At 50.1% G+C, this 25,565-nt stretch overlaps 1 protein-coding gene across 5 annotated transcripts in view; it reads right to left on the bottom strand.

Annotated features, from left to right (window-relative positions):
* IRAG2 (inositol 1,4,5-triphosphate receptor associated 2) overlaps positions 1-25,565 on the bottom strand; it is a 1,168,119-nt gene that overhangs the window by 271,330 nt on the left and 871,224 nt on the right. For all 5 annotated transcript variants that reach the window (XM_078674100.1, XM_078674103.1, XM_078674104.1 and 2 more), the window contains 2 exons: positions 20,916-20,973; positions 14,443-14,470 (listed from right to left, as the gene is read on the bottom strand). In XM_078674100.1, the coding sequence (XP_078530226.1) occupies positions 14,443-14,470; positions 20,916-20,973 (86 nt within the window). The remainder of the gene's footprint in view (positions 1-14,442; positions 14,471-20,915; positions 20,974-25,565) is intronic.

Below are 25,565 nucleotides of genomic sequence, written 5' to 3'. Positions count from 1 at the left end.
ATGCTGCATGGTTAACTTTTCCAGCTGCCCAGCAATTAGTGGGGAGCTGCACCGTTTAGGTCTTTTTCTCTAGGGGGACCTGCTTTTTTTTTTTTAGTACAATTTATTTTTATTCAAATTTTTGCAGGAAAAGGAAAGAGAGGAAAGTGAAAGAAAGAAAAAAGAGTCATACAAGCGACAATTCGCCAAAAGTCCCTCACAGGGGAAGCTGCAACGAGCATTCAAATACATAAACGGGAGGTTGCAGGGTGGGGTGGCGTGACATGATAACAGAGTTCAGTTTGTAAGTCCAGTGCATGCCAAGGAGTTCGTAGGCGGAAATCCAAGCGCGGCCCGATGGCCGGCAGAGGAAGAGCGCAGCAAATGATTCAGGAGCCCAACACCCCTTAGAGGCTAAGTAGCGTCGCAACAATTAACAAACCCCGTTCCCAACTAGTTTCCCCCCCCCCCCCCGGTGGTGGCAACAGTAACACTCTCGTGCCATACAAAGCTTCACAAGCATGCAATCTGATTAAACTTGGAATAGGTGGAGCGCGCGGAACATAGGTGGGCAGACCGCAGACGGTAGGCCACGTGACAAGAAACGGACCAGAGGACCCCAACGGAACGGAAAGTTTTTAAAGTTGCCCAGGAAGATGTCCTCCATTCTCTCCATGCTCCGCAAACCCCAGAATCTCGCATGCCACAGTGATGAGGCCGGGGCATGTGGTTTCTTCCACGCTGCCGCCAACGTAAGCTTAGCGGCCCCTAAGCAAAGCCACAAGATGCGTTTATCCGCTTTAGTTTGATGTTCCAAAATCGGATCACGGAGTCTCAACAGGACATGAGCCATGGAGTCCGAGATCGGATACCCCAAGATATCCTTGATGTGGGACAGATTTTCAGCCCAAAATGGGCGGATGATCGGGCAATCCCACCAGATGTGGCGGAAATCCCCCAGTAGGCCACAACCCCTCCAGCACCTATCCGAAGAAGCTGGAAATATTCGGTGGAGCTTGGACGGGCAAAGATACCAGTCGTGCATGGTCTTCAAGTGGGCATCCCTAAGGTACACTGAGTGATTGTGCGTCATGACGTCACTCCAAAGATGCTTCCATTCGTCGTCAGTAACGTCACGGCCCAGAAGGACCTCCCAGTGTTCCATGTAGCGGGGGCGCGGAGAGACCGCAGTGGCCAGAAGCAGCCCGTATAAGGAGATCGTCCCCTTCATAGTAGAGGTGCGGAGAAGAAAGGACTCGAATGGGGAAATCTGTCGGGTAGCGGCCGCACTCATCCCCGCTGATGTAGCCCAGTGGAGAAGTTGGTTATGTCGAAAGCGCTCAGTGATCGGAACCCCATAGTCACGCATGCAGTTGTGGAACGTGAGTGGAGCCATCCCATGGAACAAATGTGTCAGCGCCCTACAGCCACCCTCCCTCCACAGCCTGAAGGGTCCCTCCTGCAACGCCGGCGGAAAGTCCGGGTTGAAGTGAATGGGAGTGAAGGGGGATGGAAACTTGGTCCCGCGGTCATCGCCTGTGACTGTGTCCCATACCTTCAAGACTGTGCTAGTAGGAGTGCTAATGTAGGCATTCTTAGGCCGGTTTACTTTGGGTTTCCAGATCAGGTCCCAGATCGACCTCCCAGCCACGCTCCTATCCATATGCAGCCAGTGTTTCTCTGAAAGCTGCTGGGACCATTCCACTATCACACGTAGCTGCCCGCCTTATAGTATAAAAGCATGTCAGGGAACCCCACTCCACCTTCCTTTCTCGGTCGTCGCAGCGTCGTGAAGGGGATACGGGCCCGTCCACCCTGCCAGACAAATTTCAGCATCAAAGTTCTTAAGCGTCGAAAGAAGTCCATCTCTATAGGAACGGGGAGGGCCTGGAAGAGATAAAGGAACTTAGGCAGGAGGCCCATCTTAAGGGCATGGATCCTGTCGAGCCATGAAAGGAATTTCGGTTTCCACCGGTCCAGGTCTGCTCGTACCGCAGCCAGCATTGGGGGGAAGTTAGCCGCGAATAAGGACCCAACAGTAGGTGTCAGGCGTACTCCCAGGTATAATAAAGAGGCAGACGCCCACGGTAAAGCCGTGAGCAAGCGTACACGCTCCACTTCCGCCGGGGGGAGAGTCAGGTTTAGTATGTACGACTTGTCAAAATTGACCTTGAACCCCGCCACTGCCTCAAATTGGGAGAGCACCTCACGAACATGCGGCAAGGAGTGAGCCGGGTCCCCCAGCGACAATAGCACATTGTTCGCAAAGAGGGATATTTTATGCTGCTCCCCCGTAAAGGGAAGGCCCTTGATCTGTTCCCTCTCCCGTATCGCAAGCGCCAGGGGCTCGATACTCAAGGCAAAGAGGAGAGGGGAGAGGGGAGAGGGGACAGCCCTGCCTCGTACCACGGGTGTGAGGGAAGCAAGCAGACCGATGTCCGTTAACCAGCACCCTCGAGTTAGGGCTGTTGTAATTGGCTCGGATCATCATGAGGAACTGGCGCGAAAAGCCAAAGGCGGTCAGGGTGCGAAACAGGAACCCCCAGTCGACACGGTTGAACGCCTTCTCCGCATCTAGTCCCACCAGGATCTCCAGAATGCGAAATCTGGTGGCCTTCTCTATCAAGTGCAACACACGCTGCAAGTTGTCATGCGTTTGCCGCCCCTTAATGAATCCGGACTGGTCCGGGTGTATAATGGCCGGCATCAGATCTTGGAGCCGGCGGGCAATGATCGAGGAGTACACTTTAGCATCCACATTCAGGAGGGCTATCGGGCGGTACGACGCGCATTGGGAGGGGTCCTTCCCCTGTTTGGGGATCAGGGCCTCGGCCATAGTTCCAGAGGTCTCCCCGGTGGATGCCATTTCATTGAAAAGGGAGACCAGGCAGTCAACCAATTCATTCGCAAACGTTTGGTAGAAAAGAGCAGCATAGCCGTCCGGCCCAGGAGCCTTGTTAGGCTTCAGGGCCTTAATCGCCTCTAGTACCGCTGCTCTGGAAAAGGGGGCCATCAGCCGTTCGTTCCACTCTCCAGAGACCTGCGGAATGGGGAGGCCCGGCAGGAACGCGTCCTGAGCGTCCCGATCCAGGGATTCACCCTCATATAGTGCCGCATAGAACCTGCCAAAGATGTCCGCCTTATCCTCATCCCGATGTCGGACGGATCCCCCCGGGTCCTGGATCCCCCCTATATATTCTTTCTCTCTTTTTTCACGGAGTTGACGGGCCAAATGCCGTCCCACCTTGTTCCCCTGCGAGTATGATACGCGTCGCAATCTCAGGAGGGTGAACTCAGCACGATTGGTGTAATGGGCCTTCAATTTCCCCCTGACAGCCGTCAGCGGTCGGAGCGTCGCTCGAGAGGGTTTCAACTTGTGCGCCCGTTCTAAGCTGTTGAGTTCTGCCTCCAATTTCTCCCGTTCCTCCCTCCTCAATCGATTAAGGTTCGCATTGAGGGCTATGCAAGTGCCCCTCAGGGAGGCCTTGCAAGCGTCCCAAGTATTGAAGACAGACGTGTCCGAAGCCGGGTTGAGAGTCAGGAACTCCCTGATGGCCTTTCGAAGCTCCCGACAAGAGGTATCATCCCTGACTAGTGCCGCCGGGAAGTACCATTTCCTATATCCATCCCCCCTCACCGACCACTGCAGCAGGAGTACCAGTAGGCTATGATCTGAGACAGAGAGCGGAAAAACCTTGGAATCACGCACATCCCCCTTGAGTGCCTGGCTCAAAAAAATATGGTTTATGCGGGAGTAGGGGTGGTGCACGTGGGAGAAGAATGTATAATCTCGGGCCTGGGTGTGTACGGTGCGCCAGCCATCTATCAGCCCCAGTTCGCCCACTTGATCTTTCGTCGCAGTGGAGAAGACGCCAGAGTCCATCCTCTGGGCACGGGAGCTGTCTAAGGTTTTGTCCCACACCATATTGAAATCACCCAGGGCAAACAAATGTCCCTCCACAAAGTCCCCCACCTTATCTAACAGACCCTGAAGGAAGCTGTTCTGCTGAGCATTGGGGACATACACCACCACAAACGTACACAAACGGCCATACAGCAATCCAATAACCATCAACCATCTGCCCTCCTTATCACAACTCACTCCCAGAGGTTGGAATTGGAGGGACGCCCGGAAAAGAAGAGCCACCCCCCTGTGCTTGGTAGAGGCAGAAAATCTATAGATGAGGGGTAATTGCCTGTGTCGGAGCCGGAGCTCATCCCTGCGCGCTAGGTGGGTCTCCTGGAGGCCCACCACATCCAGGTGATGGTCTAACAAGTATTTCCATATCTTTTGGCGTTTCTGCGGGGAGTTGAGACCTTTCACGCTCCACGTGCCAATGCTAAGAGGCATGAGGAAACTTCAGACCCCACCGCTTCATAGCCGCTAGAGCAACACACCTCCGCCCCTCCCATACCACATACATCCAATCCCCCCCTCCCTCCACAGGTTCTCGTCGCACACACCTGACCAGCCCCACCCCGTCCCGTCCCGTCGTCCGCTCCCGCTCCCAGTCACTCGTTTCCACCAGATCCGGACCCAAAGCAAAGCATAGGGGGAGTTCTCAATCGGAGTGCCACACCTTAGAGCGCAATGCGTAAAGAGCACATTATTCAAACGCCAATGAGCCGTTCCTCCAGGAAAGGTACGACTCGCAGCCAGTATCCAGCAGTCACCTCCACCACACAGCCCTCCCCAACGCCCACCCCAACAACCCCTCCCTTCAGCCCCCCCTCAGGCCCACCCTCCTCCCTCCACCCCAACACCCAAGAAACCCATAGAACAAAACAGTCCCAGAGGAAACAAACCCTGAGCGTAATAGTCCGTAGGACTTCCCATGGGCTGGGGTCGGGAACCCCACAAAGGGTCCCCCAAGGCCGAGGACCGGGGTGTCTTCTCAAAAAGTACAAATATACCCTCGGTACCTGAGTTCACGTGCCCCTCCGGCACCGTAGGCTAGCAGCCCGAAGATCAGGCTGCCCCGGACCTCTGCTGGGAAGACGTCAACATCACGGAAGCCATGGACGCCACCGCAGCTCCTCTCTCCTGTAGGCTAGTCGTGCGGTCAGGCCGTCTGCGACCCGCCTCCGAGCCCACTCTGTGCCATGATGAGGATCGTCGCCTCCTCCGCGACGAAGGGCTGCCAGCTTCAGGCGCAGGAGTCGTGTCGTCAATACCCAGAAGCTCCTTCGCCTCCTGGAGAGAACGAATCTGCGCCAGCCTATTTTGCCACCGAAAGAATGCGAAAGGGATGACCCCACGAGTAGGAAATGTTATGTTCTCGCAGATAGGCGGTTACTGGTCTGAACTCGCGCCTCTTTTGGAGTGTCGTGGCAGCCAGATCCTGGTAAAGCTAAGGACGATGTTCGCGGAATTGCAAGGATGGAATGTCCCGTGCTTTTTTCAGGATTCGCTCCTTTAGCTGGAAGTCATGCACGCAGACTAGTATGTCCAGAGGTGGTCCACCACCACGCCTGAGCAGCCCCACCCTGTGGACCCTATCCATCCTGATTTCTTGCAGGTCCTCTTCGTCCAGTATTTGCAGGAAAAGCGCCTGTACATAGCCTCTGAGGTCTCCCGCTTTGCCGTCCCACGGCACCGCCCGTATACGGATGTTGTTCCTACGGGAACCGTTCTCCAAATCTTCCGCGTGGGCCTGTAGGTCTATGTTCTGCTCCATAAGCCGAAGCACGTCCTGCTGCAGTTGGTGGACATCGTTGGCCATGCTCAAGTCGTGATCCTCCAATGTAGCCACCCGCTCTCCAAGTCCGTCGACATCCCTCCTCACCTCGCGGAGATCCGATGCCAGTTGAGAGCGAAGCTCGGAGATATCCTCCTTTATCGAAGCGAAGAGTTCCGTCATGAAAGCCTTGGTTGCCGGGGCCTCATCTTTCCGCCCGGGCGAGGCACTAGGGCCAGGAGACGCTGGTGGCTGGGAGCCTTTGGACGGTCCCTCTTTACCAGGCTTCCCTTTGCGCTGCGAGGAGGCCATTGCTGCCGCTCTTCTCCGTCAGGAAAGCAAGGCGGGAACCACTGCGCAATAAAGCGGAACCCCGTCGGTATGACCGCAGCCTGTCGTAAGCGGGGACTCTGCACCAGTGTCCACAAGTGAATCCAATGACCCTTCAATGGACGTGGAAGATCCAGGCGGTATGTGTCGTCACCACTCCGTAGCTTCAGTAGACAGGTCGGATCCCCGAGAAGGCAGACCACCTTAGTCAGACATGGATCCCCGGGCTTAGCCACACCTCCAACCAGGCGGCCACAAAGCGCCGAAGCAGGGAGTTATGCGATGGTCAGAGAGCCTCCGGTCCACTCGGGGCTATCGGCACAGGCTAATCCTCCGTTGGGAATGGGACTCTACCTTGCATCTCCACAATCGCCTCTTGCTGGACACCGCGGTGACACACTGGTCGTTTCCCCCAAGCGTAGTGCCTCCACGCTCAAACCAGTTCTCCTCCTTCAGCTTGGGGGGGACAAGACTTACCCCCGGAGGCCGACCGCTCCCCGGTCGCTCAGCACGCAATCCGGGTCCGGGGGGGCACGCACATCCCTAGCTGTTCCACCTCCGCGTGCCCGGTAAGGCTCCTTGCCGGTCCCCTGTGGCCTACCCCGTGGTCCCGGGATCCTCAGGGAACACCCGTGCCTCTAAGTGCCCCACTTCTGCGTGCCGTGCGGGTTCCTCGATCAGTCAATGCCACCAACACGCTGGCGGTTCAGGGAGCCCAGCGCCACGGCTATTGTCGGGGCATGGTCCTCCCCCCATGCTGCATCCGGGGCGCCGTGCACCCGCCCGGGCAGGTTGCGAGGCTGGGTGTCGAGGCTCCCTCCGCTGCGGTTCGTGCCACTTTCACTCCTCTAGGGATCGCCAAATAGGTTCAGGTAGGGCCTCGCCGCATCGACCCCAGCAAGCGCTTTCAGTGCGATCCTCAGCGGCTCGGCCCGCCTTCCGCGGCTAGGCCACAAGCCCCGGTCTTGCGTAGGTTGCAGGCCGGGAGTCGCCCTATCCGCGCCGCCAAAGCTCCGCCTCCGCTCAGACGCTGGAGGCCGCTGCTGCGATGGTCGCTGCCGATGGGGGGTACCTCGCCGTCCGCTGGTCCTGGTCAGCTCTCCATGCCCACCGCTCCTCTCAGCGCGGCCGGAGCTCCCCACAGCCTCTCAGTGCCGCCGATCGGCCTCTCAGCCCGGCCGCTCCAGTCTCGGCACCTCTCTCAGGCACTTCCCCCGCTCGCTCGGGGCCAGTCATCAGACACGACCCCCAGGGGACGCAAGGCCATCCAAAAAGCCGTACAGGAGTCCGGGGATAGGTGCTGGACAATGCTATGAAAGGCCCGGAGCCGGAGGGGACTGAAAACACGTCCTACTCCGCCGCCATCTTGGCCACGCCCCGGGACCTGCTTTTTTAACCCAGGAGTGGGACGCACTCCTTTGCCCCATCTCTGCCGGCACAGCTGCGCAGCACTTAGTGCCAGCTGCAATGTTTAGGCCTTCATATAGACTCCCAGCTGCTCAGCAAGAAGTGGGCAGCTGCCACATTTAGGTTGGCACCACGTGCGCCCCCTTGACTGTCGTTGCATTGGCAGCGTGCCCTGACTTTGGACAGAGGGCATTGGAGCCCCTTAGAGATGGCCAGTTGTGCCAGGGGACTATTAGGTTTTGTAGGGCGCATGGCCCTAGTGTACTTGTTATAGGTGCTAGGAGATGTAATGTTTGTAGTATGATTTATGCACCTTGATCTATGCTCATAGATGTGCTTTTATGATTACTAGGTTTTACCTACTGTCTTAGATTTTATTGTGATTCTCTACTGTGGTCTAGGTTTGCTTTATTCCCTATTTTAGGTGATGTTACTAAGTTTATTTCCTTATGCAAGTTATGTTTAAGAGTTGTGGTCTACTAGATTTAGACTTACAAGGTTGGCGCAGAATAGAGTTCTCGCCTTATGTGATACTGTGCCTGTTATGATCTATGTTACTGGTTGGCATGGAGTATTGAGTCTACCAGTGATTACTGGTTGGGTTATTTGAGTATGACGTGTTCTTCTTTTTATTATGCTTTACCAAGTGCTAATTCTGACAGTGATCCACGCGTCCCTGTCATGTCATAATCCCTGTAAATATTGCCCGGGCCAGTTGCCCCAGTGTATATTGTGTGATTACCATCTGATGTGTTTATGATCATACAAAGGCTATTTTTGTATATAACCTTGTGTGGAGTTACTTTTGTGGTGTGCCTAGTATGTTGTTACTGTGTGTGTTGTGCAGACGCTTTACACATCGCCACCGGGATAAGCCTGACTCCTCGTGCCAAGCTACCAAGGGGGTGAGCAGGGGTTATCTTTGGCATGTAACTCCTTTTTTAAACACACAACAGAGAAGTGCTAAAGCGTAAAACAATGTATCTTATAGCAACTGTAGGGGAGACGACACATGACTTAATACTGCCCTCACACTTTTCAGTGTCATGCTTCATCATTGGGCCGCATCATACATGCAGGTGCAGACCAACATGCTGGATGGAGCGCAAGTTTTTTTGTAGATGAAGATTAGTGGTGAGATTGGAGGAAGTGAGAAAAGTATGATAGAACACATATAACTTGAAGAATAACGTATTGTTTTACGCTTTAGCACTTCTCTGTTGTGTGTGTTTAAATTGATAAGAAGGGAACCAGAAAAGTCTTAGTCCCTTGTCTCTCCTGGTGTGTTTTTCATGTGTAACTCCCTTTCCCTGAGTAGAGTGGTGGTCTCTGCCTGGCTTTGGCGCAAGCCTTGGCCAGCCAGAGATCCCTATTTCTAACATCAACTATTATATTAGCAAACATCAAAGGGGAGGCAGCAGCAGTGGCAATACGCCAACGCCTGAGGGATTTCACTCCTTTACAACGGGAGCGTGAATTACCTAAAATCATCGAAGATACCTATGCCAAATTAGGCAGAGATAGTTTGGGAGCTAGAGCAGCAAACCCTCCACTCATGGGTGGTCCTGAAAAAGAAAACACCAAGCAAGCACCTGATTCTTCCAAGAAGAACTCGGATAATAAAAAACAAAAGACTAGAGAAAATAGGTCACAATCCAGGGATGGGTCTCCAAGACAGAAGCCCTCCAAAAGCAGGTGCAACCTTAGGAATCGTGATCACATTAAAAAGCTGACTGATATCAGTATACTGATACACGTTCATCTCATTCCTTTCAGGGTTCATCAAAAAACTCCAAGAGGGAAGGACGGTCAGAACACAGACAAGTAGAGCGTACAAAGTCCAGAGAAATGCAAATCGCTTCAGTCTATACTTCAAAAACTCAATTTAAAGAGAAGAAAGTAGCAGGTCTTAAAGTCAGACAAGCCCAGTATTCTGGGGACTCAATTTCTGACCGAGGAATGGGCTCTGATGATGCTAGACAGTGCAGCAGAAGTAACAATACCTCACCAGAACCTGAAGGAATTTCTGGTGACAGCGGCGTTGAATGAACATATCACAGTGGAGACACCGGATACGGGGATAAGTGTCCTGCATAAGTTACATGAAATAACACTCCAAATGGAGCGGGACAAACTCTGAAAAATTAAAGGTCTCTTTTTGGGAAACTTGACTCATGGATAGGACATCCTTTTAGCTGAAAAAGATTGGCAACTTAAAATTGTTATGGAGTGCCCAAAGGAGAGACGGTAATTTTACTAGCATTTTCTGACCTTGTTCCAGTATACTTAAAACATTCATACGCGCAGTAGTGGGTGGTAGCACTTGCTCCAGCATTATATCGCTACCATGTTGGGTGGGATGCAGAGTCACCTCACCATGAAATTCCAGTAAAAACTACTCCAACTCCACAGAGACAATACCCAAAACAACAAGATGCGAAAAAACAAGTCAGGGATATCTTAGATCAACTTGAATACCAGGGTGTAATTGAAACTTGCACCTCTTCAATGAATAATCCTTTGTTTCCTGTATGGAAACCCGATAATTCATACCGTCTAGTTTTGGACTACAGACATCTGAACACATGCACTAAAAACATTTGCAGTACAGAACACACATAGTGCCGCATTAATGAATAGCATTGTGCGGAACAAATACAAAACAACATCAGATATCTCAAATAGATTTTTCTGACAGAATATAGCGCCTGAAAGCAGATATTTGACAGCCTACTCATCGTTTGATTCACAGGGTATATTCTGTTGACTTCACCAAGGGAATAAGAATAGCCCTGTGTTGTAACAGAGTTACTTCAGAATTGGGATGAAGAGGCATTGTCCTATGTAGATGATATTTATTTGATGGATGATGATTTAAGGGATCGTTTGACCAGGGTGAGCAACATAATTTTGGGGTTAGCCTCTGAGGGCTACAAATTTAATTTCAAAAAGTCAAAAATAGCCCACCTCAATGTCCTATTTTTGGGATCTGAACTTTAAAGTGATGGGAAAAGCCTGGCAGCTAACTTTTTTTAGAAAAGTGTGCGCTGCTCTAACCTCCTAAATTGTTGACAAACTTACAATCCATATTAGGATTCTTACATTTTGGTAGAATTTACATTTTAGATTACGCAGAAAAAAGGAAAACTTTCTACGACCTAATAAGACCTGATTTTTCAGTTATGCATTGGACACAGGAACACACAGACATCCTTTGTTTCCTACAAGCTGACATGGTAGCTTCAAAACACCCACACACACGTGTAAACACCACAAATTTGGTGATCCGTGTTATAGCGGGTCAATCTAGGTATACTTAGATAACCTTAATGCTATGGGTAGCGGTAGCTGAGTTGAAAAACAAACTACAGAGAGCTCACGTGATACACATGCTGAGTCATCAACTTGATGGCGTTCATGTTGAAGGGAATTCATTGGTGATGAAGCCGCATGAACTGCTGCCGTAGCTGCAATCACTCATTATAGGACGAGAATAGACAGAAGTTTTCATGCAAAAACAGCAGAGCCTTGCCAAAAGGTTTTCCACTCAAGTACTCCTACAAGTTAGATGCAAATAACATTCTGTATGTTCAAATTCCAGGAGTGGGGGATAGAGTAATACCAAACATGGACTGCAGATTTGGCTTAATACTAGCTGCACACAAGGGTCTCGGTTCTGTACATGCAGGGATTACTGTGACAGTTTCTTTACAGAAACAATGCTATTGTTGGCCAGGACTAACTAAACAGACAAAGAATTTTGTCTTAAAGTGCGACATCTGTCAGCAGATGAAGGATTCCACTGTGGCACATCCAGCGCACACACCATTACTAATATCAGACAGACGACTCGCTTGTGTCCATTTGGACCACTGAGGCCTTCAACAATTAGATGGGCCTTACAAGCATATCTTGGTGGCAGTGGATTCATGCTCTAGATTCCTGTGGGTTTGGCCTCACTGCTCAGCTGATGCTCTAACTTTTATAAAGAATTTGCTAGTCTTCATCGGGACATACGTAGTTGGCACATTACATTTTGACTGTAGCCCCGCTTTTAGCTCCAGGTACAAGGAAGCTATGGGAAGTTTGGGTGTTGCACTGCGGTACTCCTCTCCGTACCATCCATCGGGAAATGTGGTTGGGGCAAAGAAAGACAGAGACTTAAAGCAATCTTTAACAGCAAGAGTATTAGGTTTGGGTGGTAGTTGGATCAATCACTTATATGGGGTCCAGAAGGAGCTCAACAATATGCCAAGAAGTTCCCTAGAACGTCTCACTTCTTATGAAGCCCTATTTGGGACAAGAATATGGCTACCGGATCTCAACTATAAAAGCACAGTGGTGGATGATAAACCTTTTGACATCAATAAAAGTTTGGCTGTTTTACAGGATCTCAATGAATTACTGGCACTACAAAGCAACGTGCAAGTAAAGCAGTAAAGTAAGCACTGTACTGCTTAAATGACGTGGGGTTTTCTTTGAAAACAAGCCTCATTCATTAAGCATAAGGATTCTTGGAATCTTAGCAGGACTACCATCTCCTGCATAGTAACTATGCATAAGGGCCATTGCTTCCGTCATCCCAGTCTGACAAGACATAGCAAGGTAGATCCCCTGAGGGTACCACTTTGGGTAAATAAACACCATGGCTATACTGAGGCAGGGAGAGGAGAATAATGACTTCCATGCTGACACACTGACGCAAGACGCTGAGGTTCCTGCATGCGGACACTCCAGCTCGCAGTGGTCTGACATCCCTCACGCGGTGTCCATCTCGAGACCAAGACGGGGTCCCACAGTCTCTCACTTCAGTTAATGGGGTTCGCTTCAGCCTAGGGGGATTCTTGGCTCTACACCTACCTACATTCTAGGTACATCTAGTTAGGGTTGCATCATAGGAGTACGCATTATTACCCTCATGTATTTATATACCTGCCTGTATTCATTGTTTTAGCACTATGGTAGAAATCTACCATCCTTTTACTCTGTAAGTGCTTGTAATCATTTATAACCGTTTCTGTCTTATGGTTGGTTCAGCACACCTGTTTAACACTAGAATTACCCTGGTTCATAAATGCTTATTGAAAAACGTCCGCACCGTTTATTCTGTGTACCTCTTTGAGACGAAGAGAGCACGAGTGAAAGAGCGAAAAGTACTGTACTGTTTCCGCGATCGCTGATGGGACGGAGTTCTCATGTTCCATAGTTGCCAATAACTATTCTCTCCTTGGTAAGAGGAGTTTACAGTGGCACAATGAGCTAGCTGATATACAAGTAAACATACCCGGTGGGGGTGTCTGGAACCAGCCTGGACACCAATCCCACAGTCTATGCTTTCTAAAAACCACAGATCCTGTATAGGTTTATAGGAACTACACGACAACACTGCTATTTGCGCATGGCTACTTAAGCATAATCACCCACTAATTTTTTAGGAGCCATAGGGGAGAAAAAGCATTAAACTTAACAAAAGGAAACTTAGAATATAAAACAAATAAAGCACAAAAAAAGAAATAAGGTGTCAAAGTTGTAGTGGCCTCTAATTGGTGATGGGAAGGCTACGAGTCTTAATGACCAACAGAACAACTTCATTTATTTACATCGGCACAGAATCAAGGTTCAATTGATTAAATCCAAGGGGAACTTCTAGCAAATTTGAGTAAAACCCTGGTTTTCTTTCAACACAGTTATATGTGAGGTAATTAGAGTATGTAAAAAGACAAGCACTCGTTTTCCATGAACATTTGAAGGTTAATGCTGCAGTGTTATGTGAAGAGGAAGTGTACGTGCAGTTTCAAGTGATGGGTGCATATGGTGTGGTTATAAGTGGTAGCGTAAGGTGTAGATTGTATATAGTGTAAACAGTGTTGTAGCTGGTAGTGTGTGGGGGCATAGGGATTTTGAAGGTTGGTGGGGTGTTGCAGCTGGATGTGTAGCTGATCACGTAGGGTCTACTGGTGGTGTACTGTATTGGTGGTCATGCAGGTGGGCATGGAGGGAATAAGTGTAGCAGATAAGTGAATTAAGTTGCGCTGGTGGTGTAATAGCCAGTGGTTTCAGTGTAGGTTTAGTGTAGGTGGCAGCCGTGAAAGTGAAGGAAAAGAAGCAAATCCCAGTAAGGGAGAAGGACCAAGAGGCCACATGTCAAAGAAACAAAACCCATTCTAGTAGAAGCACAAACATAGTGAGAGGGCGGAAAGCACATGGATGTAGGGGGTGTACACAAGTCATGCAGCGTAGCTAGTGTAGACTATATATGGAAGTGTGGCATTGTAGGTTATATGTGGGATAGCAGGGTTATGTAGAATACGTGGAATAACAGTAGGTAGGGTGTATCTAAGGAGGTCACCTCACTCCATCTAATCATGGACACGGTTTGAAGTTGTCAGCTTTAATGCATCAACAATAGTTGTGATGTATTGGTCTTATATTTTAGTCATTTACTTAATTAGAATAACACACCCAATACCATTGATTAGGAAGCTTGAAGTCCAGGATTGGAATCAATATCCGTGATGATATGGAGTGAAGTGGTCATCTTCGTTGTATGTGGTACATTGTATGTGGTGGGATACACACACGAGGGGACTTAGTTATATAGGGTGCACAGTTTAGGTGCAGATGTGCTTTAGATTCAACAGGTCACATATTGTGCATAAGGCAGTATGTAGTAATGTTGGCAGTGGAGTTGTGTGTGCAACCTGGTGGGTACGATAAATTTGTATGGTGTAGTAATGCATCCTGTACTCTTTCCAAGCCGCCTCCAAGACTTCAGCCAATCACTATGAGGATGCAAGGAAATAAGCGGATGCCAAAAGTGCGGGGTGTATTTTAGCTTTTTGCCCAATTTGTGTAATCGCAATACAGTAGTGCACCAATTGTAGCCCCGAGAGTCAAAACTGTAATAGGAAGGCATAATTTTGTAATCCGTAATTAGTGAAAAGAGACCAGCCCACCCAACCTCACATACATGGCAAGACGTGTATAGCACAATATAAGTTAAGATTGACAACTAACTGCAGTGTTTGATATAAGCTTCAGAACTCACCTCCATCTCTCGCTCCCCGGGAGAATCCCTGTGAAAAACAAAAACAGTTTATCAAAATGTAAAATAAACATATAAACGATTGTGAACAGAGTGGGGGAATGGGGAAGGGAAGCAGGCTAGACTGCTGCAGAGTGAACAATTCACATACTGTCGCTATCAGTTTGTTACCTTTCAGGAGTAGCAAAGTTTGGGTGGGGGTAGCAGCATGAAGCACTGCCCACCACCAAATGAAGCGTAGGGGAACTCCGGTGGCCTTTGGAAAGGTACCCCGCCCTGGTAGATAAGTCTGAGGTGTGTGTGTTGATTCGGGGTTCAGCACCACAGTACATATGCATCCTATACAGAAGTATAGTGCTAAAGTATTGTCTAAACCAGAGCGCCATGAACTACAAACAGTCCTTTATTTCCTGCACCTACGGCAAAAATAATATCTGCTTCCAGTGTCCTAACAGGAGGTAAGGAACACAGCCCTAACTGGGGTGCAGTGCACCACAATAGCCTAGGCCGGGGAGGTGACGATATTCTGGGTGGATAGGTCATAGGATTTAAGGCTCATTGTAATGCAGATGCAATCAGAAAAAGGCTGGACAGTGGCTCCTAGGGTTGGAGCAGCAGGCTGTATGACAGCTGAGAGAGAGAGAGAGAGAGAGAGAGAGATGGAAGTCTGGGGGATTGATGGGGGTTAGCGATGGAGGGACTGGTAGGCAAGAAGCACCATGATTCATATAAAGGATTACAGTCTGATGCCCACCATGAGACAGTAATCCAGAAAAATAATAAAGGCAGCAGAGCAGTCAGAAATGAAGTAACCTCCAAATACGACTCTAGTTAAACAATTGTTCAGCAATCTCTGATGATTGCAGACCCCTCCAACTGCCAAGGGCATGTACCCTTTCCATCCAACATGTGTTGGTTGAGTAGGTAGGGCACCATTGGACTTTCCTTTGCCAATGATCTACAACTAGATGTAGTCAGATTTTCAGGTCAGCATGCACAGTAGCGCACATTGAGTGAGGAAGCAGGCAAGCTTTGTGCTGAAGTGGGCATTGGGCATGGGGCACCGGGCACCACAGCAATCCCTGGGAGGTCCAGTCCATCAGAGTATTTCCTCACTCCAGGGAAATCATTTTCAAATTCTGGACTACCAACTAACAGATGCAATACTGGATTTGTATTCTCTGTATTCCTGATTTAGTTCATTTGAAGAAATGGGACAATACTTCTGAAAATAATTATTTGTGCAAGCAAAGGCCAGGGCTGGGGAGGTTTGCTTTTGGTAACCTTAGCCAGGCTTCCAGGCTAAGGTTACCAAGCCAAGGCTGGACAGGATGAGCACAGAAACAGCTTCTGCGTATGGCTGAATTCCTCTACGGAAATGTTGAGTTACCTGACTTTCCCAATAGGAGGGTAGCAGCCGAACCACGAGAATGCAGGCTGTTTGTGCAAATCACTATTCAACTCCTCTCAAGGAGCAGGATCTCCTCTGGTGACATCAAGTGGCCACGCTGCCCCTTGGGATGCAACCAGGGAAAGATGGGGCTGTCTCCTTTCATTGTCCTGGACTCTTTTCAGTGAGGTCGTGTCTTTATCCAGACATGCACTTACAATGAAATACACTTTTTAGGCAGTATGACAGTGAAGACTTTAGACAGAAAGTTAAAAAGAGATGGGATGGAAATGTTATTCTTTTTGAGCAACAGAATGAACTTATTTAAATTCTGACTCCTATGCAGAGGCCAAGACTCAAATTCCAGACTGCAGATTAACGTATAAAGGTATGCACAAGTCGAAGAAACTATATGACGGAATAAGCAACAGATCATTCGACTACAGACTTTTGTAATGTCAAATGCGTATTTTTTTGTTTTTGGGCATGGCCTCAAAGTATTGCACTGTACTTCATGAACAAGTACATTTCATGAACTCCTATAGAATGCACAACACACAATAGCAAGCATTACATCATTCGGGTGTTCATGAAAAAAAGTACAATTACTTCCCACCTGAAGTGGTAGATAACTTTTTGCAGAAAAGGGAAAAAAAGAATGCTCAAGAAGGCCTTTCTACCTCACAGCACATAATACTTTCACTAGTAGACTAAAAGTCAAATCAGAGACATTTCTGCCTGTTAATGAGGCGGAGGGAGCAGTGGCGTCACTAGGGTTGGTGTCACCCGGTGCGGGTAACTCATGGTGTTACCCCCTCACAACTTACCGGATGGACCAACTCTCCCTCTGCCTGCACCATCTCTCCCTCTGCCCGCACCATCTCTCCCTCTGTCCGCACCATCTCTCCCTCTGTCCGCACCATCTCTCCCTCTGTCCGCACCATCTCTCCCTCTGTCCGCACCATCTCTCCCTCTGTCCGCACCATCTCTCCCTCTGTCCGCACCATCTCTCCCTCCGCCTGCACCATTTCACCCCCTGCCTGCACCATCTTTCCCTCAGCCTGCACCATCTCTCCCTCTGCCTGCACCATCTCTCCCTCTGCCTGCACCATCTCTCCCTCCGCCTGCACCATCTCTCCCTCCGCCTGCACCATCTCCCCTCCGCCTGCACCATCTCCCCTCCGCCTGCACCATCTCGCCCTCTGCCTGCACCATCTCCCCCTCCGCCTGCACCATCTCGCCCTCCGCCTGCACCATCTCACCCTCCGCCTGCACCATCTCACCCTCCGCCTGCACCATCTCACCCTCCGCCTGCACCATCTCACCCTCCGCCTGCACCATCTCACCCTCCGCCTGCACCATCTCACCCTCCGCCTGCACCATCTCACCCTCTGCCTGCACCATCTCACCCTCACTAGTAGACTAAAAGTCAAATCAGAGACATTTCTGCCTGTTAATGAGGCGGAGGGAGCAGTGGCGTCACTAGGGTTGGTGTCACCCGGTGCGGGTAACTCATGGTGTTACCCCCTCACAACTTACCGGATGGACCAACTCTCCCTCTGCCTGCACCATCTCTCCCTCTGCCCGCACCATCTCTCCCTCTGTCCGCACCATCTCTCCCTCTGTCCGCACCATCTCTCCCTCTGTCCGCACCATCTCTCCCTCTGTCCGCACCATCTCTCCCTCTGTCCGCACCATCTCTCCCTCTGTCCGCACCATCTCTCCCTCCGCCTGCACCATTTCACCCCCTGCCTGCACCATCTTTCCCTCAGCCTGCACCATCTCTCCCTCTGCCTGCACCATCTCTCCCTCTGCCTGCACCATCTCTCCCTCCGCCTGCACCATCTCCCCTCCGCCTGCACCATCTCCCCTCCGCCTGCACCATCTCGCCCTCTGCCTGCACCATCTCCCCCTCCGCCTGCACCATCTCGCCCTCCGCCTGCACCATCTCACCCTCCGCCTGCACCATCTCACCCTCCGCCTGCACCATCTCACCCTCCGCCTGCACCATCTCACCCTCCGCCTGCACCATCTCACCCTCCGCCTGCACCATCTCACCCTCCGCCTGCACCATCTCACCCTCCGCCTGCACCATCTCACCCTCCGCCTGCACCATCTCACCCTCCGCCTGCACCATCTCACCCTCTGCCTGCACCATCTCACCCTCTGCCTGCACCATCTCACCCTCTGCCTGCACCATCTCACCCTCTGCCTGCACCATCTCACCCTCTGCCTGCACCATCTCACCCTCTGCCTGCACCATCTCCCCTCCGCTGCACCATCTCCCCTCCGCTGCACCATCTCCCCTCCGCTGCACCATCTCCCCTCCGCTGCACCATCTCCCCTCCGCTGCACCATCTCCCCTCCGCTGCACCATCTCCCCTCCGCTGCACCATCTCCCCTCCGCTGCACCATCTCCCCTCCGCTGCACCATCTCCCCTCCGCTGCACCATCTCACCTCCGCTGCACCATCTCACCTCCTGCACCATCTCACCTCCTGCACCATCTCACCTCCTGCACCATCTCTCTCTCTGCCTGCACCATCTCTCTCTGCCTGCACCATCGCACCATCTCACCCTCTGTCCGCACCATTTCCCCTCTGCCTGCACCATCTCTCCCTCTGCCGCACCATCTCTCCCTCTGCCTGCACCATCTCTCCCTCTGCCTGCACCATCTCTCCCTCTGCCTGCACCATCTCTCCCTCTGCCTGCACCATCTCTCCCTCTGCCTGCACCATCTCACCCTCTGCCTGCACCATCTCACCCTCTGCCGGCACCATCTCACCCTCTGTCGGCACCATCTCACCCTCTGCCGGCACCATCTCACCCTCTGCCGGCACCATCTCACCCTCTGCCGGCACCATCTCACCCTCTGCCGGCACCATCTCACCCTCTGCCGGCACCATCTCACCCTCTGCCGGCACCATCTCACCCTCTGCCGGCACCATCTCACCCTCTGCCGGCACCATCTCACCCTCTGCCGGCACCATCTCACCCTCTGCCTGCACCATCTCACCCTCTGCCTGCACCATCTCACCCTCTGCCTGCACCATCCCTCCATCATGTTTCGTCTCTGGGACCAAAAGGAGTGACCACATCTCACCTGTGCTGGCCATTCTCCGCTAGCTGCCCTTTGAAACCTGGACCATGTACAAGACAGCCTGTATCACCCATAAGGCCCTGCGCACATCCACTCCCGTTACCTGGCAGACAAATTAAAGGTATCTGGAGAAGGTAGACCACAGCTGCAGGAACCTGCAACCTTCGAAAAGGAATGACTAATGGCACAATCCTTCTCAGGAAAGGCGACCAGAACATGCAGCTCCTCCCTCCCAGCCTACCTCCACTACATCACCGGCGAGTTCAAAACTGAGCTGTAGGCCTTTCTCCTTGATAGACACTTAGGGGCATATTAACCCCTTCCATGCTCATGACGAGCTCAGCTCGTCATGCAGTACACTGGTCGTGTGCTCATGACGAGCTGAGCTCGTCATGAACAATGGAAATAATCCACCTGCAGCACAGCAGGAAAATCTCCCTAGCAGCCAAGGTGTTAACAAGGGCTTTATCTCTGCTTTTTTGGCTTTAAAAGCCAAAAAAGCAGAGATAAAACTAGATCCCTATCAGATACAGGGTGCTAACACGCAAATTTGCATGTTAGCTCCCTTTTACTCTACGCCTCCCCTTACCTATCTAATGAGATGCAAAGGGGTGTTCCAGAGTAAAATAATAGGATAAATGTAGCTTATTATCAAGGATATCGCTAACTATGGTTACGCTGATTTTTAACATCTGCATTTTTCTAACTTAGCCATGATATCCTATGTAAGGTGGATATCATGGCTAAGTATGTCTATCCCTATCAGCAAGCTATCGCCAAACCTTGTGGGATTATTGCTGTATTTCCAGCGATAAGCTCACAATTTGCAGCTTGCGCTCTGCATTTTATCGCTTTGGAGATAAGCGTTGCTGATAGCACGCTATCTCCGCGATAAAATGCAGAGTTGGCCGGCGATAATTATCCTAGTGCTAAGTGCGCTGAGCGATAATTATCACCTGGCCTTGTTAATATGCCCCATAGTTAGTGACAACTTAGCTAAACTATCCAGTGGGAACTTGTTCCCTCACCGCTATGGTTTAGCCTCTGACCATTGCCCTGGTATTCACTGCTCCCCCGCCATTGTACAAGTCATTTCACTGCCGCAACTCACACTGCCTACATCCTCAAACAGTTGTAATTCTAGGCCTAACATGATCTGCTGGTTTGCAAATTTGAAACATTACAGTAAAACATAAGTCGTAAAATAAAGGCCCAAATTACACAATATGCAAGCAATAAATAAGGTGGTAAAGACCTTATCTAACGATGTAAGTGTGGTCCTTATGGAATGACCTATGTTTATTATAAAGCGCTCTAGCACCTAAAGGACATGTTTGTGCTGTATAAAAATGCATAAATAAAATAAATTGGAATATTCTAGTTCTTTTAAACATGTCCATCTGTGCAAGCGAAGCACCCCCTGCTTCCAAGCCTTCCTCGTACTCAGCGCCCCAGACAACCTGTTGTGGCCTAGCAGCACCTTTCTCCAAGTTTATCATCCCCAGTGCCTAAAGACCCATTGTGGCACCCAAACGCTGATTCTCTGGCGCTGCCTCGTGTGATATATGGGCGCTTCGGATATTTAGTTCCCCCTGTAGTTGACCATGGTGGCGTGCGCTTGCTGCTTGCAATGCACGCATGTCACACACTCTCAGAACTGACTGAGCTCTCCTCGTTCATGTAACAGTCTCGGCAGAGGGCCCGGCCCCTGGACCGTATATGACCAATGTCAGCTCTGCCCCGGGTCCGCGGTTTTAGAATAGGTTGGTAGGCTCAGGCTGCACTGCAGAGCGAGCCACGGAGCCAGCCAGCGTAACTAACCAGATTGGTGTCACCCCAGATGGGGTGACACACTGTGCGGTCCGCACCCCCCGCGCCCCACTAGTGACGCCGCTGGGAGGGAGATGTGTGGTTAGGGGTAAACGTGTGCCTGAGCTCAGCAACTGATGTTAACAATATAAATAAAGCAACAAAAAAAGGCACCTACTTATCATTTGTTTCAAATTTTACAGTTTTGCCATCTGCTGCAGGAGTAGAGGTGATTCCTACAATAGAATCATATCCATTAAAACAAAGCAATCAAAGTGCAATTTTTCAGTCAGATTCTCAATACAATCGCACTTAATATGGTTCTTTCCCTAAGAAGGATCACAAATTTAAACTGAAACAGGATTGTAGGATTGCACGATACAATCACTGCTATGTTTACAGTACATATGAGGTTTTTCAAAATAACAAATAGTGTTTCCAAAATGGATTAAATGAGGGACAGAACCCCAGCACACAATGTTCATTTTCTAGCAGTTATGTCAATACTTCTGTTGCACCATGGATCATGTGCAATAGGTAAATCCCTAGTCATAAAATCCATAAAGAATTTACAAACATCAGCATTCACAGATGTTTCAACATAGAAATATATCTAGCTGACATGTGGATTTTACAAGCAGTTTAAGTCTTTTTTTCCACGCAGTGTTTGTGCTCATAAAATAAAGTGCACATTCATCCTCGTTTGTATTTGTTGCTTAATTTAGGACCATGAGGTTTGCAGTAAAACATCTTACATTTAATTGCTATTTTGTTTTTGTTTTTTACTTTATCCTATTAACAGAAGACAATTCATATTTAATTATCCCAAAGGCAATGTGTAAAGTTTTTGTACCAACACTCACAGTAACACATTGTAAACACTACAAATGGACACCACACCAGTTTAGAAACATAAAATATCTTTATCTAAATTAAACAAGAACAAAATGACGAAAAATCAACATACAGATACTCAGTAGAATGTCTTTAAAAAGGGTTGTTGCAAAAATAAACTTGTAGATCTAAATGCGACACTTTACTCTCAAAGTTCCTTGGATGCGTAACGCAGAACAAACAAAAGAGTTGCAGAGAAGGCAATGCGTTGATTCTTCCTGCGCTCCAGTTACACTGCGAAAAGATCGCACCTCGATGCGTTGCGACAATCCGCTGCGATGAGACAAAATGGCATCTTTGATGCGTCAATGTGGATGTGATGCGGGCCCGCCCGATGGGCGTGCGTTACAATAAGGGGTTTCCTGAGCCGCAACAGGCCCTGCGACACGCTTCTCCGGTGATCTGATAACGATAAGAGGCGACACGCTTCCTTAGCAATGTGATGGCCCGGCGACACGCTTCTCCGGTGATGCGACGGCAAACAGCTGCAGCGTCGACACGCTTCCTTGGTTATACAACGGCAGCGTCACTTATGCCTTGTTGCATCGCACTTCCAGCAGCAAGGGCCTCACACACAGTTTACAGGCTCCTCAGGGAAGGTCAGAACTTCCAGCAAGGAAGTCAGGGCAGCTAGGGGTGAAGTCCTTTTGTGCCTGGGACATCAAAAACAGGAGGCCAGCTCTTCTCAGGCCCTTGGAGACTTTTCTTCAGATGGACACAGCAGGCAGCAAAGTCCTTCTTCAGGCAGGGGACACCGCACACAGCAAAGTCCCTTTGTCCTCTCCTCAGTAGAAGCAGCAAACTGCAGGCCAGCCCCAGACACAGAAAGAGCAGTACTTCTCAGTCTCTTCAGCTGATCTTCTTTGGCAGGGATTCCTCTTGATCACGAAGTAGTCTAAAGTTCAGCGGTTTCAGCTCTCATATTTATACCCCAAAAGTAGTTATTCTCTATGTGAGAGGGGTCCTGGACCGAGTCCAAACCAGTTCTGGGTGCATTCTGCCAGTGCACAACTTCTTCCTTTGTCAGTGTGGGCCAGGGCCATCAGACGCACCACAGGAGTTGGAGTCAGCCCTATTCAGGTCCGGGTGCTGCTCCTCCCACCACTCTAAATGCAGAAAGGTCTATTCAGCCTAGTGCTGACTCACCCAGACATTTGGAGCCACCCCAGCCCCCGTCACTCTCAAACCAGACAGTCAATCCACAAACAGGCAGTGAACACAGAAAGGTTGAACAAGAAAATAGCCACTTTCTAAAAGTGCTATTTTCCAACACGGAATTTAAAAATCATCCTTCCTAAAAGATTTGTTATTAAATACTGAGTTCAGGTATACAAGACTCCAATTTTCTATCTCACTCCTATGGGAAGATATGCAGGTAAATATGTTGCGTTCCCCATTCTGTCCTATGGGCAAGATTGCCTTTCAACAGTGAAAAACTAAATTGGCAATATTTCACTATCAGGACATGTTACTCACACTAGTACATGTCCTACCTTTTACATACACTGCGCCCTGCCCAGGATGGTACCTGGGGCCTACCATAGGGGTGTCCTAGGTGTAAGAAAAAGAAAGGATAAGGCCTGGCAAGAGGGTACATTGCCCAGGTCGACATGGCAGTTTAACTGCACGCAGGCACTGCAGTGGCAGGCCTGGGACCTCTTTTCAGGGCTACTTATGTGGGTGGCACAATCAGTGCTGCAAGCCCACTAGTAGCATTTGAATTACCAGCCCTGGCACACTTAGTGCACTTTACTAGGGACCTACTGGTTAGACAAATATTCCAATCATGGATAGCCAGTCCCAATAACAATCCACACAGGGAGCACTTACACTGTGGCACTGATCAGCAGTGGCAAAGTGCCCAAATCACCTAAACCAGCAAAAACGAAACCCAGCACAGTGTCAAAAATACAGGAGGCAGAGGCAAAAAGTCAGGGGAAACCACGCCAAGGCTGCCAGGTCTAACACAAATCCCCTCCAGCTGAAAAGTGGGGGGGGGGGAACTACATACCCTCTTGGAAGTTCTCATCACTAAGGCGGAAGAACCTGGACAGACCATCAGAATTGGCGTGTTCTGTACCAGGGCAGTGTTCCACTGTAAAGTCCATTCAATGTAGGGAGATGGACCACCTCAACAGTTTTCGGTTCTACCCCCTCATCTGCACTAACCATCTGAGGGGCTTGTGGTCTGTCCTAACCTGGAAGTGAGTCCCAAATAAGTAAGGCATTAGCTTCTTCAGCACCCAGACCACAGCAAAAGCTTCCCTTTCAATTGTACTCCACCTCTGTTCCCTCGGAAGTAGCCTCCTACTAATGAAAGCTACAGGTTGGTCCAAGCCCTCGTTGTTCAATTGTGAGAGTACTGCTTCCACCCCATGCTCTGAAGCATCTGTCTGCACCACAAACTCTTTGGAGAAATCAGGCGCCTTGAGTACGGGTGCCGTGCACATGGCAGCTTTCATGGCATCAAACGCAGTCTGGCAGGCATCAGCCCAGATCACTTTCCTGGGATGCTTCCTTGAAGTCAGCTCTGTCAAGGGGGCAAAAATGGGGCCATTCCCCTTGACAAACCATCTGTAATACCCGGTGAGACCTAGGAAGGCTCTCACCTTTGTGAGTCTTGGTGGGCTCCCAAGCCAGAATGGTATCAATCTTTGCTTGTAGGGGCGCCACCTGGCCGCTCCCTACTTGGCGTCCCAAGTACACCAAAGATCCCTGCCCTATCTGGCACTTACTGGTCTTGATAGTGAGGCCTGCGCTTTGCAGAGCCTTCAACACTTCAGAGGTCTTACAGATGTTCCTCCCAAGTGGAGCTGAACACAGCAATTTTAACCAGGTGAATTCCTCCAGCCCGGACAGTATCCGGTTGACCAGTCTCTGGAAGGTGGCAGGGGTGTTTTTCAACCCAAAGGGCATAACACGGAACTGGAAGTGCCCTTCAGGTGTTGAAAATGCTGACCTCTCTTTGGCCCCCTCAGTTAAGACAATCTGCAAGTACACAGATGTTAAATCAAACGTACTGAGGTACTGGGCAGTGCCCAACCAATCCACGAGCTCATCTTCTCTGGGGATGGGGTGTGCGTCAGTCTTGGTGACCACTTTGAGCCCACAGCAGTCCACACAAAACCGGAGTTCTGGAGTGGCACTGGGTGCAGCAGCTTTTGGTACTAAGACCATGGGGCTAGCCCAGGGGCTGCTGGAAGGCTCAATTACCCCTAGCGACAACATCTTGGAAACCTCGCCATTGATGCTAGCCCTAACTTTGTAAGCTACTCTGTAAAATTTCTGTTTCACAGGCAGACTGTACCCAGTGTCCACATCATGGACGCACCAATTGGGGACTCCTGGTGTCAGGGAGAACAGGGAGGCGAACTGACCCAACACATGGCGACAGTTCCTCTGCTGTTCTGGGGTCAGGGTAGGCAAGAGGTTCACCCCATCCACTGACCCATCCTGCTCCTTTGCTGACAGGAGGTCAGGAAAAGGGTCACTCTCCTCATCCCATCATCTGTAGCAAGGAACACTGTCACATCAGACCTCTCAAAGTGTGGCTTGAGGCGGTTCACATGTAGGACCCTTAAACGGTTCCCGGGAAACTGCAAGTCAACCAGATAGGTTACTTCGCTCTTGTGCTCCAACACCTCATATGGACCAATGCACTTGTCTTGGAGCGCACAGGGCTCCACTGGTGCCATCACCCACACCTTCTGCCCAGGTTGAAATTCGACAACAGTGGCATTCTGGTTCTACCATTTTTTCATTTCTTCTTGTTTAGCTTCCAGGTTTGCATGAGCGAGTTTCCGGAAGCGTTGAGTCTGGTTCCTGAAGGCCAGCACATAGCTGAACACATCCTGGGGGTCTTACCCAGAGTAGTGTGGCTCACTGGTTAGAGGCGGCAGACCCGAGAGCAGAAGTCGGCCCGGGACCAGGGTTC

Source organism: Lissotriton helveticus, chromosome 1_1 (assembly GCF_964261635.1).
Source record: "Lissotriton helveticus chromosome 1_1, aLisHel1.1, whole genome shotgun sequence".
Taxonomy (NCBI): domain Eukaryota; kingdom Metazoa; phylum Chordata; class Amphibia; order Caudata; family Salamandridae; genus Lissotriton; species Lissotriton helveticus.
The sequence above is the reverse complement of the archived record's forward strand: the minus strand, read 5'-3'. Positions and strand labels throughout refer to the sequence as shown.